Below are 16,814 nucleotides of genomic sequence, written 5' to 3'. Positions count from 1 at the left end.
CACCAAATATTGATGGGATTTAGATTTCTCTTCTGTTCATTCACTTTGTTTTATTAATTAACACTAATAACCTATTACTACTTCTATGTCTGAAAGCATTCTCACTGTGCAGCATTTTTTCCCCACTTGCCTAGAACATAAAACAGACTTTGAGAAGGGCTTTTTGCTTGATAAGGGTCAAAAAATCATATTTCCTTTATTGCTATTCACTATGACTCTTCGTGTGGCAAGAGCAGTTTGGAGAGAGACAATTTAAAGTACTTCAAGAAAACCGCCAGGAACAATTACAATCACCGCTATAGTACGCCAAATCAGGATGATTTCTGGATGTCAAGAGTGTCAGTCAGGAAAAACAATTGGACACCTTTGCACTTTTTGCTGATTTATAGACGTAAAAGAAATCTGTAGGGGGTCATAGGGAAAAACTGCAACACATCGAAAAATATGAAAGATAGATTGCTCCACATACATTTGTTATATACATACAGCACATACATGATATTTTTAAAGGAGCTCTACACCTAGAAATAAAAGATAAGGGTAAAGTAAACAGGACAGATTGCCAGTCTGCAGGTTTCACGGCATGTTACTAACAGTCTTGGCTTAGTAGTAACAATTCTGCAGAAACAGAAACCTGTCTTCTGATGGTCGGTTACATTTTTGCAGTCAACTTAGCAGCATGGCAGGGATTAAAGGGGTATTCCCACCTCACATACTCAGCAGTCTTCATTCTTGTAAAATCTTCTTTCTTCCTGGTTTCTTGCATCATTTGGTGGGCGGGGTTTCACGGGCAACCTGCCGTTTAGCTCCGCCCCCAAATTCGTGTGTAGCTCCGCCCACCCACATTGGACTATGAAGTACAGGCAGCAGCAACTCCATTCTGTGTTACATACAGAGACTGCCTGTATCTGCCATAATGAACACAAATGAATTAGCTAACCTGATAACTGGAAGAACAGAAGAAATGAAAGCAGCTCCTCTATCTGAGTGCAGGAAGCTAGGTCACATGGTGTAGACACAGGATTAGCTAGATACCCAGGCTCGCTCCCGTGCACTTAGCCCCTCCTCCCTCCCCCCTGAGAGCAGCAGATACATCATTTGACTCAGAAGCAGCTAAGTCAGGGCTGTGGCCACAAAGAATTGAATAAAGTAAGATGGTGGACAAACAAAGCAGTTTTGCTGAAGCAGTGTATTTAGGAAAAGTCTTACATCCACATTTACAAGCACTATAGATAGGATCCTTGTGATGGGACAACCCCTTTAAAGTTCAATTCTAGTCAAGTGAAAGGAACAAAGCTGTGATACCCTTCCCCACTGCATACAATGCCTATCAGGCTTATGTAATGTGCATCAGAATATTGAATCTCTGAGGTGGTTAACTATAATAGGCGATCTGCCTGCCATCCATAAATATAAATTGCAAAGTGAGTGTCAGAAAGACACATTAAAGAGGACACCTCATGTCCTCTTATACTAGCAGTGTTATATTTAACTAGCATCTGCCCGCGACTTCGTCTGCATGTTGTTGGCGACGATGATCCGCCTGTATTCAACAAATTGCTGCCGTTGATAGTCTGCCTGCTCCAGCATTTCGGCAGCTCTTAAGTTGTCCTGCTGCTGAACTCGCTCCTCGCGCTGTGCCCGTGATTGTTCCGGCATCTTAGCAACTCGCTGGGACGCCATATAATGAGTGTATTGTTGGCATTGATGATCTGCCTGCTCCAGCGTTTCAGCAGCTGTCAAGTTGGCCTGCTGTAGAACTCGTTCCTCGCGCTGTGCCCATGACTGTTCCGGCATCACAGCAACTTGCTTGGACACCATATAATGAGCATGTTGTTGGTGCCGATGATCGCCCTCAGCTCCACTTGAGGAGAACTCTGTTGACTTCTGGCTAACTTCATAGCTGTCGTTGTTTTAGAAGTTTGCAACAAAATAGATTTTCTTTTTCCTGACATGTTTGAAAGTAGCAAACTGCCAATTTGGATTAAAGGCGTTTTCCTATCCAGTGTGTCAGCACTGTCAGGAGCAGATCAGATAATGTGCAAATGCATGTACAGAATGGACTGAGGGTTAGCTGAGTGTTTACACAGAGAGAGATAACAGACCTGGCTTTATCAGAACCTGAGATAAGCTGCTGCAGGAGCAGTGTAATATAGTATGTGAACATAAATTCATAACAGTCGTGAAGCCATGTCATTTACCGGGATAAAAAGTAGCCTATGCTTTAATTGAAGTTACAAACTATTTATGTGCCGAATTTCTTCCAAATCCGTTCAGCCGTTTTTGCGTGATTGAGGAACAAACATCCAAATACACAAAACATTCAAACACACAAACTTTCACATTTATAATATTAGTAGGATTAGTAGGACTAGAAAGGTGAAATTGCACTGAATTCAGAACACAGTCAGCTTTGCCACTATGCATTCCGGTGCCAGAGATATTGGTGCTGTTCTTTTCGGCACTGACATCTCTCCATGGTCAGAAGGCTGAGCTTTACAGCTCAGTATAGTCGCTGGGCTGTAAGGAACGCCTCATTCCGACAATACAAAGCTATAGAATACTGTCAGAGGGGCATTTCTCATAGCTAGGCTGTAAGGCCCGCTCTTCTGCCATATCTGTGCTCTTAAATGTCTCCATGGATATCACCACTACCAGGGCACTGAGGTGTCATAAGACATGAACGGCCCTAATCTGTTAGGTTGATTTGAAGCACTAAATCACTTACAGGTCCTAAATCAGGAATTTAGTACCCAAATAACCCTGTTTTAATGTGTTTTTTAAAGATTAAAAAGCTTTATTCATACTTATCAGCTGTACTTCTTGTGGCAGCACAGATCTTCAGTGAAGCAAGAGGAGTACACATGAGGCTTCACTGAAGAACTGCGCAGGCCCTGGGAGCACCAGAGAGGAGTCCGGTAAGTCTCATCTTTAGGTAAATATAAAGGTTTGTTTATTAAAAAATACGGCTGCAGATTTCATTGTAACAGGGCCATTTGGGAAACTAAACCTCAGGCCATAAGTACCTGTGAATGGTTTAATGCTGTAAATAGCTATTGCTTTAATAATAAGAAAGAATTATCTACATCTTCACTTCAGCAATCTTGGACAATAAACGTCTCCTGTTCTCACTGTAATATGTTTACAATTAGAATAGAAATACTTATTTAGGTCATATGTGCGGTCATATGTGCGGTCAACCAGTGTACAGTCTATAGATTATCACACGTATCACATGTAATGCAGAAAACTCATCTACTGTACGTAAATAAACAACCACATCGGCTTTATATAACAGCATATAAAAAGTCACATAGTACACTATATGGGTGAGATAAATGTCTGCAAATAAATTCCCTCAGGAGTCAACTGTGTAACATACTGTATAACGTGTCTAATAAAAGAAAAAAATCATTAACCATTGATGTGCTTCTTCCCTATGGAAGACTGAAGTGTCTTACTGAGCAAAACGTTTCTACTGTTAAATATGTCGACATATATTGCCTCAACTCTATAGGGGTTATTCCATAAATTGAAAAAAATAAAAATAATAAAACAGAAAAAAGAAATCTCTGGAGTGATGCACTCCATTATGTAATGCAAAACACTCTCTACTCTGCAATGCTGTTTTCACCATTTTCTGCCCCTCCGCAGCGTCATCCTGTCACATGTGACTATCACATGCACTGCTCTTGCACATGCTCAGTGGGAGGGAGCAGAGAAACATGAAATTGAAAGTGAAACTGGACAGCACTTAGCAGGGTCCTGCAGGAGAATTAGGAAAATGGTGGAGAAGCCTCCAGTGGTCATTACCATGGCAACCATATAGAGGAAGTATTTTACAACATGGGGAAACATAAGCACAGATCTTCATTCTACTTTTAGTATTTTAATTGAAGGACTACCTCACTCCCACAGGTAATGGCTGTAATACAGGATTTGGGTCTTGGTCTGGACTAAGAATAATTTGAGACAAATGGGTCGTTACCGATTTTAATTGAAGGGATTGTCCAGGATATTCAGTTTTTGGCAAGGAGGCTGGAGAAGGTGAAAAAAAAACCAAAAAAAAAAAAACATACTCACCCGTCCATGGTGTCTCCCACCGCGGTCCGGTCTTTCTTCTCCTGGTGTCTTGTTCTGGCGGAAGTCCTCACTGCCCGTGACCACTAAGGCCAATCAGCGGCCTAAAGAAAGGACAGCGGAAGCTACAGGTAACATATGTGAGTGACGTCCTGGGTTCAGCAGCCACGTAAGGCGAGGGACTTTTGCAGGAAGAAGTATCCGAACGCCGCTAGACCAGACAAGGGTGGGAGACACTGCAGGACCAGTGACATATGGGTATGCTTTGTTTTTTTGTCACTTTCCCCGGTTTTCTTGCCGAGAACTGTATACCCTGGACAACCTCTTTAATGAAGATCATTTGCACATATTTATAACTATTTGACTGTATGTTTTGTAGCCCATTTCTTTTATTGGGCGTACCCCTTAAGGGGTTGCCTGGCCCCAAATCAATTTTTCCTACTAATGACCAATTCGCTGGATAGGTTGGGGTACACAGAAGCTGAGATTGGTGTAGGTACTAAAAGTTGGACTCCAAGGAGTATAAGAATAATCCTACTAAATGTGTGTTTGGATGTTTGTTCCTCAATCACACAAAAACGGCTGAACGGATTTGCATGAAATTTGCCACATACATAAATAGGAACCTCGATTAAAACATAGGCTACTTTTTATCCCCGTAAATGACGTCACTACACGACCGCAGTGAAGGAATTTAGGTTCATACAACACTAAAGGGCCTGTCATGACATTATCCCAAGTCCTTGAGCCATTCTTGGATAGGCTCATGCTAGAGAGTTGGCGGAGCTACACACTATTTTGTGGGCGGAGCTATACCGGATGAAGCTTGACAGTGTGAAAGCTGAAGAAAATGGTGGCTCCTGGAAGATCAGGAGACTACAGAACATGCAGGCTGTGTGTGGGCAAGAGGACTATATCGGGTGTAGAGTTTCAGTGAGTACGACGGGGAATGTGTTGTTCTGCCTATGATGGGGGAGGGCGAGAACTTTGGCACATTTCAGCAACATCCATTCAGCCCTTTGTAACACAGAAGCTGCTCAGTCACATAACAAAACCCCTGTAATCACAATTGCCCGATGTAGCAGAGTTTAGGCAGTGCTGTAGCACACCTCTATAGGCTCTCCATATGCAAGCATGTACATACAGCTGGGTATCTTATGCATATGCAGCGATGTAGCACAGCCGAGACGTGGGAGCAGGCTGATAGAACTGTGGCAAATTTCTGCAACATCCGTTCAGCCGTTTCCACCACAGAAGCTGCTCAGACACTGACATAAGAACACCCCTATTATCCAAATGGCCAGATGTAGCAGAGCTTAGGCAGCGCTGTAGCACACCTGAGAACGCTCTCTATATGCAGAGATATACATACAACTGAGTATGCTGCCATGTAGCAGAGCCGAGACGCGGGAGCAGACGGATCATCCACAACAGCAATTGGCTAAATATAAGCGGCTCAGCGCCAACACCAACCTGCAGATGAAGTCGTGGGCAGATGCTAGTTTAATATAATATCCTATGGTCAAAGGAAACAAAGATGTTTACTATAGAATAATAGATTGTTCATGAATTTATTTCAAAAGCTCATGGAAAAAGTAGACTTTTTTTTTATTATCCTGGACAAGTACTTTAATATAATACACTGATAGCCTTGGTCTTTTATTCTTGATACTTTTGTGTTATCCAGCTGAATATGTCCTGCTGCCAGTCTGTCTGAACATGTTCTCAGAAATTCAGACTTGATGTCTAGGCACTGATGAGACAGGCTCTTATTCACACTATGTGGACTCCTTTACAGTCAGTGAAGTCCGTAGGTAGCAGCCACGGTCTGCTAAATCAGAGCTAGAAATACACACATCTAAGACACAAGATACATCTAACATCTCAGCATAAGCCATGCTATTACATATACAGTCAGTATATTCTGTATATGATTATATATGTGTATATAATATATATGTGTAGTATGTGTGTCATTTATTTATGTTTATATTATATACCGTATGCTTACACACAAGTAAATGAGCCCTACATTTACAACAGAAGTGATCTGAGGTTCTAGATTACTTTTACTAGTGGGAGCTATCCGGCAAAACAGCATGGAAACCACTGGATGCCTAGCCTTTCAATATGTCACATACTGTGTGATGGTTTACTGACTAATCTAATATCTATGTGCTATTTTTCAGTTCCTACTATTTCCTTGGTCTTTTTCTCAGTTGGCAGAGGCTGGTTCAGTACAACATGTTGTCAATTTTAATATTAAAGATGATGCAAGTACAGATGTGTCCACTGTTATCTATTGGGAATATGGATGCAGATTCCAATTTCTATCAGAAAGACATCTTGTGACACAGTATTGCAAAATCATATATATATATATATATATATATATTTATTTTTTTTTTAATTTTTTTTTTAAGCTGATCATCTTGTAAAAAAATTCAGGATATGGTGAGCCAAGAGGAAAGGTAAGGAAAGACACTTCCCCACAGTGATGGCTTACATCTCTAAACATCCTATATTATAGCTTCAGGATTTATACTAATGAAATGGGATACTTTTTGCCGAACACAAAAACCGGATGGACATAATGCTCAGTGTTAATGGAAGAGTAGAATACAATCCAAAAGAGACTAAATAAAACATGAAATGCAGAGGAATTAGAAAATGTATGTGTTCCTTCACTAAACTTGTCATGAGCCTTTGAATTGTCTGCCCCAGCCTTCTGCTAACCCTCCCGTCATCTTCCGTGTTATTACAGCGGATGCTGGGTATGTAACAATAATGATGGCCGCTCAGAGCGGTAACCAAAACAACCGGGTTTCCGCTGTAATGTACAGCAGAGAAGCCGGAGCTAATGCCTGCGATCAGAGTGCACTCTAATCGTGGGCATTAATACTGCAAAGATACCTTCCCCCCAAAGCGTAAAAACTGCCCCTCAGGGCCGGTCCTGTAAAGTTGCAAGCTGGCTCCTGTGCGGAGATATCGCAAGAGCCAACCTTTTTTTTTCCCACTGTTTCGCCTCTGATTTAAATAAAAGGTAATCTTAGCAATAGACATTCCCCAAAATAGTATAACTAAATGGAACGCTATAAGAGGGCTATCAACAATTCCTAATTTTCGTTTGTGCCGTAGAAGTGCTATGGGATGTGAGCACAAGCATCTTACCTTTTTGTGATAGATACTGGAAATCCCTCTGTCCAAGTCAGGCAATTTACAGAGATGGCCACGAATCTGGCTGAGAACGCTGCTGTCAGATGAAAGGATCTCAGACACTGCATCAAGTCGAGCATTAATTTCACTGGGAATAAGAATGACAAGTATTTACTGAAAAGACAAACACAATAGGGGAATATATCACTCCATTTGTGCCAGTTTCTTAGATGGATGTAATTTTTGCATATCTTTGGTACATTGCCCTTATGCCCAAGAGGTGCCACATCTCCGATTCTACCTTTGCTTGCCACATTTTGCAAACACCTCAACTTGACATATGGGGGGTGAAACCCCACAAACTCCTTGCATATGTCTCTGTTGGTTGGAATTGACCCCAGGACCCCGATTACCCTGAATCTGTGATCATGGTATAGACTACAGCTCTATCATTCATGTCCTAAATAGGGAGACTGACATAAATCCATGAGAACAAAACCATTAGGCACAGTGAAACACAATCATTGGTATTGCTTTTCTCAGGGAGACTCAAAGTTTAGGGAGCATTGTTAGGTATGGTATTAGTGGTTGCCATACAGCTGCTCACTCCGAACACTCACAATGGTCAGTTGTTTGTATGGGGAACCAATTTACCCATCGGTATATTTTTGGCACGTGGGAGGAAACCCATGCAAACATGGGGAGAACATACCAACTCCATGCAGATGGTGCCCTTGGACGGAAGCTCGGAAATGCATAAGTGGTGAGGTCCCGTATACATTAGATAACCGACCGGTCCCTCTGAAATCAGCAAGTTCATCCAATCTGATCTAATGTTTAGGATTTCACTTCTTAGTAACACTGGTATATAAATAATCCAAAATGCAAATCACTACAGCCATCACTATTTGTGAAACGAACGTGCCCAACAATAATCCTCACAAACGGCTCTCAGGAGTTCTATAAATCTGAAGCAGAACTGTCTGTACAGTTCCTCTCTAAATAATCCTCAAAACGAAAAACACAACGTGACCCATTTTTCACCCTTGATCTCGGTAATCTGTACTAGGCGCAATGAGAAATTATTCCTTCAAGGTGTTCAACCTCTTTCTCTTCGAGCAATTAAGAACTATTCTTTCCTGACAATACAGATAGAGAAATGTAGATGTAATCTCCGAGTGCACGTAAGAGGAGATAAAGCAACCAGTGCATTAAACACAATGTAACAACCGCAGAAGAAAACGTGAAGTAACTGCTCCCTCAAACAAAATGGAAATTTACACTATTATTGCCTACAAATGTTCAGCATTACCTGGATCGAAACTGACAATAATTCTTTAACCCTTTAAGGACGCAAGGTGCTTTGGTTGTTCAGGCTCAGCGACTTTTTACATATTTTTAATCTTCACTTTTCTAAATTCAAAACCTTTATATTTTTCTCGAGTCACGTGAGCGCTTTATTTTTTTGTGCAACAGGTTGTACTTTTAGTTGGCAGCATTCGATTAGTTTATAATTAATATTTTTTGTGAGGCCTATGAGAAAGAAACATACATTTCCATCATGTTTTGTCTTTTGTTTTATACCGTCCTCTCTGCAACTTTAATACTATATTCAGATTTTCATTATTGTACTACCATTACAATAAAATTAAAAAGCTATTTTGTGAAAATAAAGGTATTGATTGGGTTACAGCATATTCTGACATCCATTTAAATTTTTTTTTTTTTTTTTTTTTTTTGCAGGGCAAGCTGTAGTTTTATCAGTATCATTTTATGGTGTGTACAAGTTGTTTTTTTTTTTTTTTTTAAATCACTTTATTTTGCTTTTCTTTTGGAAGAAGGCCAGATAAAATAAACAAAAAAAAACAACACAGTAATTTGCTACTTTTTTCCCGTTTTCTAATGGTCCATAATAAATATATAAATAACATTATTTTTGTATGGTTTACATGTATACACAGAGATTACCAATATGTTTGCTTTTTCCCCTAGACTGTTTGTTTACATTTTTTTTTTAAACGGGTAAGGCGTTTAAAACTTTTTAGTTATTTTTCCAGAATTTTTTCAGACTTTTTACTCTTTAAAAACATACTTATATCCCAAAAAGAGACATGTACTTTGTATCACATACTGCAATTGTTCTGTATTGCAGTATATACACTGCCTGGCCAAAAAAAAAGTCGCCTTGTGCAACAAGGTACCGTTCCATCCCTGATATAATTATGAACTGTTCATGACAGGAATTTTCATATATTCTTGAATATATATAATTGAGCTGTAGCCTGTCAAGTGCAGATCATAATCAAAGGTGTGAAGCGATGTCTACCAATGGAAGAGCTACCAGAGGAAGAGATGTTAGTGCCTTCAAGAAGGGGCAAGTCATTGGATTGCATCAGGCCAACAAATCAACCAAGGAGATAGCCGAAATAACTGGTATCGGACAGAGAACTGTTCAGCGAATCATACGAGCATGGCGAGATGGTGGAGAACCCCCCCTCCAACCGTGGAAAGTGTGGACGTAAGACTATACTCGAAACTCAAGGTCGTAGGTCCCTAAAGCGACTGGTGAAGAATAACCGCTGGAAAACCACCTTTGAGCTCACACAGATGTTTAACTCGATGATGCGACACATTTCGGAGCGAACAATGCGACGAGAACTCAAAGGAATGGGTCTCAACAGTTGTGTCGCCACACGAAAGTCATTGGTGACAGAGACCAACAGACGTCGGCGCCTGTCATTTGCAAGAGACCACAAGGATTGGACCCTAGAGTAGTGGAGAAAGGTCATGTGGTCAGATGAATCACGTTTCACAATGTTCCAGAGTGATGGTCGTGTTCGGGTGCGACGAGAAGCACATGAAACACTGGAATGTGCTGGAAAGGAACCTGCACTGTCACTCACCACCCCCAACGAATCTGCGTAACCTGGGCTCCCTGATACTCGAGAATTGGATCAAAATCCCTGAGTCTACAGTACAGAACATTATAGACTCCATGCCGAGACGGATGCGTGCTGTTATTCGTGTTCATGGTGGCCCAACTAAATATTAACACTAGCGACTTCTTTTTTGGCCAGGCAGTGTAGTACATTATTGTCTATGTAAGATATGCTGTACCGTGTTCTTAGTTTGCTGAGCAGCAGGGTACCAAAATCTCTTGTATTCAGCCTCTTCTGACGCTCCGGATCTCTGTGATGTTACAGACTATGCTCTACCCTGCTGCTTATACACAAAGGAGAGCAATGCCGCTCATGTCAGAGTGTCAACAGGGAAGGCAGAGGAATGAAGGCAAAACTTAGTGTGGGGGTGCTAAGGAACCATCTTCTGAATTAGTAAGTAAGCTTATTTAAGGAACACACTGATAATTTTTTCCCCACATAGCCCCTTTCAATATTCACTAAGCAATCAAATAGAACATTACATAATGTGCAAAAAAAAATTAAAAAAATCACCTTGGATCAATAAACGGTTGAGTCACCCATTGTCGGAGCTTCCTTTTACCAAATGGAGTTTTTGTGTGGTCCAGGACCCATATCAAGCTACCCTTTGTCTTTTGATCTGTCTGTGTTTTAGAGAAAAGAAAGTAAGTGATATCTGTTAGCAAGTCACTGCTATGTACTCATGTAACTAAGAGTCTATTAACCTTTAAAACAGAAAATACATATTGTTTATTGTCTGAATGATAAAGATTATTTTAGTAGTTACTTGTTCCTAAGTAATACCATTATTAGTAAATAATTGTGGATTCCAGCAATGGCACCATCAGAAATGAGGAGATCCTCCACCTCTAAATCTCAAACACACATACACAGGAGCAGTATGGAGGATGTTATACTGCAGTATAAGTAGTGGAATAAGTGAATAAGTAGTGGGGTGAGATAAAAAAAAACTTAGTAGAGTCTTTAGTAGAGATGAGCGAGTAGTATTCGATCAAGTATGTATTCGATTGAATTCTAAATACTCGTACTCGATCGAGTGCCACTTGCTATTCGAATGGAAAAGTTTGATGCAGAACCAGCATTGATTGGCCGAATGCTATACAGTCGGCCAATCAACGCTGGTTCTTCTCCTACCTTTAGAAGTCTTCTCCGTGCAGCTTCCCCGCGGCGTCTTCCGGCTCTGAATTCACTCTGCTAGGCATCAGGCCTGGGCAGAGCTGACTGCGCATGTCCGTGCTACAAGAAAATGGCAGCTTTGACTGTAAGCGGACATTTTCTTGTAGTGCGGGCATGCGCAGTCGGCTCTGCCCAGGCCCGATGCCTGGCAGAGTGAATTCAGAGCCGGAAGATGCCGCGGGGACGCTGCACGGAGAAGACTTCTCGGAGGATCCAGCCCGACCCTCACTCATGGACTTGGTAAGTGTAATTTGATCGAATGTTGCCTACCCCTGAAACAAGCATTTTACCCCCATAGACTATAATAGTATTCGATATTCGATTCGAGTAGTCGAATATTGAGGAGCTACTCGAAACGAATATCGAACATTTTACTGTTCGCTCATCTCTAGTCTTTAGCAGTAGCCTCTGGATTTTCCTAGGCAGCATGTAATCTGATCCCTCAGTGATCTGGAAATCCATCTCGTCTATCAAGATGGATTCAGCAGTGATTTCTACACAACTTAGAAAGTGGAGGTGGGGGCTGGAAGAGAAGAAGTAGCTGATAACTGGACAAAGAACATATATTAAGAAGTTTCTCCTATTCATGAAAAGTTTGTTGAAACAACAGTGACCATTAAACAAATAGCTTACGGTAAATGCGGCAAGAAAGTTCAGAAACAGGGGCGTAACTACCGTGGTAGCAGTGGAGGCAGCGGCCACAGGGCCTGGTGACAGCTGCTAACACTGCGGATTTTTTATTTTATTTTTGTTAAATAGGCCGTTACCTGCTGGTGTAACTACAGCACGTAACGGGCCCTATTTACTGCAGCGCCGGGGGCTGCCTAAAGATGGAGAGGAGCACAGTCCATCTTTTAACAGTAGTATAGCTAGCAATTGCTGCCTTTACTACTACACCCAAGCAGGGGCCGCCTGCTGTCTGGGCCCCTACTGCCTCCCGGCACTTGCATAGTGACAGCGGGCAGGAGAAACTTCTATCTCCTGCTCGCTGTCCCCAGGCCCTCTGCCGTCATCTATACTAGTAAATTGAACGACCTGAGACATGACGTCATCAAAGGTCCTTTAATCTACTAACCTAATCTAAGCTACCCGGATTTTACAGGTCAGTGTACAATGGGGGGAATGGGATATAGGCTGTGAGGAAGAGGGGTACATGGGAGTGCAGGCTGTGTGTGAGAAAGTCTGCACCCCCATTCCTTCCTTTCTCACATACAGCCTGCACACTTATGTACCCCTCCTACTCACATTCTGCAACCCCCATTCTGCCCTATGTGAGCAAGAGGAGGGAATGGGTGGTGTAGGCTGTGTGTGAGCAAGAGGGGTACATGGGCGTGCAGGCTGTATGTGAGCAAAGAGGGTGACCTAAGGGCGCAGGCTGTGTGTGAGCAAGAGGGGGGAATGGGGGTGCAGGCTGTGGGTGAGCAAGAGTGTGGTGGAATGGAGGAGTAAATATAAAATATAGCTTTTATTTGTTTCATCATAAAAAGTTACAAAGTAACTGATAGAGTAGACTGGTTACATTCCAAAAGCTACCGGTTTCAGGGCATTGCTAGTCCCTTCCTCATGGCATCATCACTTACTATTGTCGCTGTGATCTAGTATCAGGCACTTACTTGATTTAGTAAGATTTCCAGATTTCTTAGGGTTCTCCCGTTCATATTAAAGATTTCAACTGAATTACACATTGGCTTAAAACAGCTAAAAAACAAAAAGATACCGTAAAAATAAATGTAATCACAATGTTTTTACTGTTTTGTATAGCATTTTTTTTCTTCCAGCACCAAAATCACTTCTAGACCACTTACATGCTTTAGGGGAGGCTGTTTATAAATATATCTTTTTTTGCGTGCCAAGATGGAATCTTGCTTTCAATGCATATGCAAATAAGCTGTTTGGCGCTCCTGGGGTGTGGCGGAGCCTGTCCGAGAACCTATTTTCCACTGTGATTGCTACTTAGAGCCTCCCAATATAAAGATTTACAGGAGTCAATATGCAGAGATCGTAGGAAAATAGGTGCCCCAGAAAAGTTGACCATGCCCTGGTGTACCAAACACCTAATGTACTTACAAAAAGCCAGTTTTTTTGGCAGCAAGATTGCAATTTTACACCATAGGTGTTACTAAAGAATTAGACTTTCTCCCTGCCAATTGAGTACTGACAGTCTAACAGTTTACTGGATTTCTGTTTGTCTAAGTGACTGCTAGTGCCAACCAAAAGCCACAGTCATCACATAAGGCTACATTCACATGGTAGGGCCCTGAGAAAATGGGGCCTTGAAGTAGAATGAGAAATGACAGATTCCATTTTTTTCTTTGATCATTCACACAGACCTTTAAAACCATGTTTGTGTAAACAGATCCATTAAAATGTATGGGGCTATGTGCTGGCCGGTAAAACAATGGCAAACACATGGTCAAGGAATCATGTTGTGTGAACGAGGCTTAATAATCTTACAGTTATACAGAGCCATAAACAGGACACCCGTGGAAGTTTATGGGGCCTCCATATAGTTTTGATCTCATATAAAGGCACATGGAGATTCATTTGTAACAGGTTTAATAGAAATTAGCCCAAAAAAATTCACTGTATTCCTTAATGCTTCTGAGGGATGATATCGCCATACTTATGTCATCATATATGAACACAACAAATATGGAAATACTGAACCACATGAACTGCACAGACGCTATGCCATAACAATGAAACCTAACATAAATGAAGGTAGTCTCCGGTGACTATTATTTCCCAAATGAAACGGACTCCGCAGAGAAGATGTGAACATTGATTTTTCTTAAGCTGACACATATACTAATCTTGTTTGTCAGAGAGAGAAATTCACTGGTGAGACTTTGTTCTAGTTCACATACAGATATAGGGACAGTTAGATGATAGCAGTCCTACAGCGTAATAGTAGTATCTAAGACACCCCATATATCAGCTTCATGTACCTCTGTAAGTAATGTACAGTGAGTGTCCAAATGCCTATATAGACTAACTGATCTCTAGACTAGCATACAATAACCCCATGTGGATTTGTGGAAGTTAGACACTACTCACCTTGGATTATAAAGGATCCGTTCCAGGCAAAATTCTTTCAAATATGTGATGAGCGCCGCCAAAGAACAGATCACCATCTTGTCTAGCTTCAGGATCTGCATTAGCCTTTGAGAACTTGTAGACACGTCTAGATAAGAACATTTGATTCCATTTTTTATTGATCTTGATTATTTCATATAAGGCACAGCATATAGTAAATGCCTATTATATAGGAATAGGTCACCAGGACAAAGCCCTGAAACTTAAAGTGGTTTTCTAGAATAAAAAAGATAGGTCCTCAATATCAGATTGGTGAGGGGTCTGACACCCAGCATCTCTATTGACCAGCTGTTCTCAACAGCTGACACACAGCGCAGGAAGCAAACAGCGCTGTTCTCTGTGTGGTGGCCAGATCAGGTTATTGCAGTTCGATTCCCATTCACTGGATTAAAGGCTAAGGCTCCGGTCACATCTGCGTTGGTGACTGTTCAAGGATTCCGTCCCACATTCAGCTTCAAAAATGTGGAGAAAAAAGTCGTGCACAGATTTTTCTCTTGTCATTTTCGTGAGGAAACCTGGCAGGCTCCATTTTAGTATATGGGGTCCTCGGATTTTTGTGGGTAACCACTTTTTAAATGGATTGGGTTTGCATTTTACGGGTCCTCAAATGGACCTGAAGAACAGAAACCACAACCCTATTGATGGGCTATCATTTTAGGACAGATCAATATTTTTCGTCTTGAAATAGCAGGGCTCTGTCCTGGTGACCTATTCCTTCATAATAAAGTCTCCAGGTGTTTCTGACTAATCAACGATATTAAATTATTGACCTATACTCTGTATTCATCTATTTTTAGCCTGGAAACCCCCATTGAAGTTGTTCTTCCCGGTTGTAAACCAATGCTACAAAATCCACGGTGGTGATATATTCTGCTGCATCTGAACCCAGAAAATAAATAAAAGTAATTACAAAGTTTATGAATTTTTTACGAAAAATCGAGGAGAAAGGCCAGTGTTCAACAATATGACAACGTGGAGAATTTCTATGTACCCTAAATTATATTTGTGACACCCGGATTTATTCTTGGGTCATTCCATATCAAGTGATCCAAATATAAAAAAATTTTTTTACCTGACGTCTTAAGATTTTTTTTATTTTTTATTTCTATGAACTTAAGTTCAGCTCCTGCCCTGGATATAAAGTATATAAGTTATCCCCAATGTTACTGTAGCCCACAGAAGAAGTGCAATGAGGCCAACAAAGTTAGTGAACACCAACTTATCACAAAAGAAAGCCAAGTTAAATAAAAACTTCATCACACAGAAATATTTCTAAGACTCTTGTCTCTTTCACGTATTGTTGTTGACCGATACAGACTGTCATAGCATAGCAGGGAAAGATTTATTCGCTGGTCTTTGTTCTACAAAGCAGTAGATATATACCGGTAATACATCAAGATCCTTTTCCTGCACATCTTAGGGGATCATCAAAAAGTTTTAGCTATGGAGTAACACCTCAGAGCTGTCAAACTTAAAGGGATTCTAACATTAAAACACATTTTTTTTCTCGTGGACACGTAGAAATAGCCTTAAGAAAAGCTATTCTTCTCCTACCTTTATAAATCCCGGTTTTCATCGGTATGTAAATGAACTCTCTCGCAGCACTGGGGACGTCCCCAATACTGCGAGAGAACTCTCCAGCGCCGCCTCCATCTTCTTCAGGTATGGGCTCTTCACGCGTCTTCTTCCGGTGCTGGCGGTCAAACTTCTAGCCCTCGGGCAGAGCTGACTGCACATGCCCGCGGCCACAAGAAAAATGGCCGCTTACACAGTAAGTAAGAGGCCATTTTCTTATCGCCTGTGGGCATGCGCTGTCGGCTCTGCCTGAGGCTTAGAAGTTTGACCGCCAGAAGAAGACGCGTGAAGAGGCCGTTCCTGAAGAAGATGGAGGTGGCTCTGGAGGTTCTCTCGCAGCATTTGGGACGCCCCCAGTGCTACGAGAGAACTCATTTGCATACCGATGAAAACCGGGATTTATACCGAACGGCGGCGCAGAGAAGACATCTAAAGGTAGGAGAAGAGTAGCCTTTCTTAAGGCTATTCCTACGTGTGAACGAGAAAAAAATGTGTTTTAATGGTAGAATCCCTTTAAAATACTGGCTCGCCACAACAAGAAATGAAGTTAACTACTAAACTATGAAGATACTATACACTAGTGCCAGAGATGTCATAGAAATACTAAAACATAACACCAGTCAAAAGGGCATCTTTGAAACTCACTGCCTACACCAACTCTAACTCTTTGCATTGTTCAATAGGCACGGATCCATTGATTCTGGTGCCTTTGCCATATTTCCTCTAGCACTCACTGTTCCCAAGCAATCACTTCTGTTTCTTATTAGTCTCTATACAGTCAGTTGGGCGGTC

General features: G+C 41.4%; 1 protein-coding gene across 1 annotated transcript in view; it reads right to left on the bottom strand.

The window, feature by feature from the left end:
- The window catches only part of MSH3 (mutS homolog 3), a 108,172-nt gene that overhangs the window by 49,411 nt on the left and 41,947 nt on the right, over nucleotides 1-16,814 (bottom strand). The window contains exons 10-13 of the mRNA XM_075271397.1: nucleotides 14,409-14,535; nucleotides 12,965-13,049; nucleotides 10,689-10,798; nucleotides 7,252-7,384 (exon numbers count right to left, since the gene is read on the bottom strand). Coding sequence (XP_075127498.1) covers nucleotides 7,252-7,384; nucleotides 10,689-10,798; nucleotides 12,965-13,049; nucleotides 14,409-14,535 — 455 coding nt within the window. The remainder of the gene's footprint in view (nucleotides 1-7,251; nucleotides 7,385-10,688; nucleotides 10,799-12,964; nucleotides 13,050-14,408; nucleotides 14,536-16,814) is intronic.

This window comes from Leptodactylus fuscus, chromosome 1, assembly GCF_031893055.1.
Source record: "Leptodactylus fuscus isolate aLepFus1 chromosome 1, aLepFus1.hap2, whole genome shotgun sequence".
Taxonomy (NCBI): domain Eukaryota; kingdom Metazoa; phylum Chordata; class Amphibia; order Anura; family Leptodactylidae; genus Leptodactylus; species Leptodactylus fuscus.
Note: the sequence above shows the minus strand (reverse complement) of the source record. Positions and strands in the feature narration are given on the sequence as shown.